Source organism: Arachis stenosperma, chromosome 5 (assembly GCF_014773155.1).
Source record: "Arachis stenosperma cultivar V10309 chromosome 5, arast.V10309.gnm1.PFL2, whole genome shotgun sequence".
Lineage (NCBI taxonomy): Eukaryota > Viridiplantae > Streptophyta > Magnoliopsida > Fabales > Fabaceae > Arachis > Arachis stenosperma.
Genome location: NC_080381.1, coordinates 106,984,239 through 106,986,635, shown reverse-complemented (window position 1 = coordinate 106,986,635; position 2,397 = coordinate 106,984,239). Strand labels below are relative to the sequence as shown.

The window sequence follows — 2,397 nt, the reverse complement described above, 5'->3', positions numbered from 1 at the left end:
GCAATTTGTTTGTCCAACTTTGAACTTAGCCTATTTTTTGGACATCCTCTTGTTCGAACCCTTGGAGGGCTTTGAAGCTCATTAACGGATTCCAAGTTGGCATCTTCATGAGATAATGAACATGTCCCCTTCCTTTTGCCTTTCAGTTGTTCCATCTCAACCTTGATGTTATTGTAGGCACGGTGCAGAATGGCAGTCAGCTCCTCGGATTCTGATGCAAATTCGCATATATTTTACGAAAGAAACACCAATTCGTCAAATCTCTTACTTCTTGGCTCCAACACTAGCTCGTCATGGCTTCTCTTGATGTGTGTGTGTCGCCTCTTTACCTTCTTGCTCCATCGTTCCAACATATATCTCGGTGACACTTGGGTTACTCGTTCAAAGCTTAACAAGCTTAGGGCGTGACGGCACAATATCCCTCTTGACTCGAATAATAAGTACTGGCATTTCACTTGGGCTGCTACTGAGTTGTAAGTAACCGCAAACTTTGTTGAATATTGAGCTGAAAACTTGTTCTCCAACTTCGTATACTGAATAGCCTAGAGCAGAGTTCGTTAATCTTGTGATGCAATTCGCCTTCCCTCTGAATTGTGCTTGGACTTTCCTAAACTTTTGGTGAGTGTACACATGTTGAAACTGAGCTTCTATGGAGGATTTTGTTGCATACGATATGACCGTGTGAAAATCTGCAGCATCCGATTCTCTCTCTGTTTGCTCCCTGCTTCCGAGGCAATTATCGTATTGTTTGACAAATTGGATAAGTGAGTTGTTCTAGGTAATGAACATGTTAAAAAATAAATACATGCTCTCACTCCTTTGTGTGTTTCTCATCCCGGTCCAGAATTGGTGATCCAAATAAATTGGAACCCATATATGACAGTCTTCATAAAGATCTGCAAAATACACCCAAATCAGACTATAATATACCCAAAAACATTCAATTTACAGCTCTGTTGCAAATTTTAAACGTCATTACCTGAAAGCCACTTGTTATCCACAAGACCATACTTCAGCAGAAAATCATCCCAATTCCTATCAAATGATTCTTTGGTATGAGAGTTCCAAACAACGTGACTCATTTCTTGTTCGATTTCTATGTGTCGCTTGTAGCCATTTAATTTGCCTAGAATCTTCTTCATCATGTGCCAAATACACCAACGGTGAATTGTTGTGGGCATACAAGCCTCGATAGCCCTTTGCATCGATGCACATTGATCGGTGAGAATCCCTTTCGGAGTATTTTCTCCCATGCAATGAAGCCAACATTGAAATAACCATTTGAATGATTCAATATCTTCATTTTTTATCAAAGCGCATCTAAGAAGTGTTGACTGGCCGTGGTGATTCACCCCAACAAAGAATCACAAACCAGATTATACCTGAAATAGATTACGATAAAATAGAATTAAAATCAACAAATACACCCAAATAATGATCTTATACACCCAAAAACTTCCAATATACACCTCTGCAGTAGATTCATAAAATAACATTAATTCAGCATCATAAACCAGAACAACATATTACTTGTTTGTATTGTAGGTGGTGTCAAATGAAATAACATCTCTGAAACACTCACAGGCAGTGCTGCTCCTTGCATCTGCCCAAAAAGCAAACTTGATGGACTAATCGTCCTCGAGTTCGAGCTCAAAAAAGAAATTCTGATTCTTCTCTTTCGTTCTTATTAAGTATTTCCCAAATTTTTTTGCATCCTCTTGTTCCAAAATATTTCGCACTTCTCTAGTGATGTAATTCCTCACGTCTTTTTCGATAAAATTTAACTCACGGTGACCCCCAGCTGCTGCAACAAATGATTGGAAAGTTTTGCTAGGTCTAATACCGGTTTTCTCATTATTCTCTATTGTACGACGCACGAGCATACTTAGTTTCCTGTGTTGTTTGAGCATCTGTGCTTGATCTGGACAACAGGAATGTGAATGATGCAACACAACCTTTGAAATGATCCAAACACCAACATCCTTCAATACGTGTATATAAATTCTTGCAGGACAATTTAAACCAGCTGAGAGATTTGTCTTCTCGGTCAGGGATATTTTCGATTTTCATTTCCCTCTCTACTACATGTAATCAATTGATTCTTAATTTCGTTTTTCTTCTTATTTGTGCATCGAACTCTTGTAGAAAAATCTGCAACCTTTGCATAATTGTTGTAGAATTTCGCAGCATCTTCAAGGGTGTTACAAGTCATCCCAACCTTGGGGACAAACTGGTAATCAACACCACAGAAGGAATACACTCAAAATACATCATATTAAAACAAGCATAAACTATAGAATACAAATACAACTATAAAACCATTATCAAAAATAAGAAAACTAGATTCATGAATCATAACCAAATAGAAACTAAAACAATTCAACTAAAATAATAAGA

The 2,397-nt window shown here is 37.8% G+C and overlaps 1 protein-coding gene across 1 annotated transcript; it reads right to left on the bottom strand.

Moving 5' to 3' along the window:
• Window positions 1-381: 381 nt before the first annotated feature.
• Window positions 382-1,253, bottom strand: LOC130981033 (protein FAR1-RELATED SEQUENCE 4-like). Its single transcript, XM_057904672.1, has 3 exons — window positions 980-1,253; window positions 871-896; window positions 382-774 (listed from the first exon to the last, which is right to left on the bottom strand). The coding sequence occupies exons 1-3, from the start codon at window positions 1,251-1,253 to the stop codon at window positions 382-384; spliced, it is 693 nt and encodes a 230-aa protein (XP_057760655.1).
• Window positions 1,254-2,397: the final 1,144 nt, after the last annotated feature.

Coding starts and splice junctions, on each gene's coding strand:
- LOC130981033 (XM_057904672.1), bottom strand. CDS start 1,253: ATGGGAGAAAATACTCCGAAAGGGATTCTCACCGATCAATGTGCATCG. Junction 897..979: donor GGATAACAAGTGGCTTTCAG/GTAATGACGTTT, acceptor TGTATTTTGCAG/ATCTTTATGAAGACTGTCAT. Junction 775..870: donor ATGAAGACTGTCATATATGG/GTTCCAATTTAT, acceptor TTCATTACCTAG/AACAACTCACTTATCCAATT.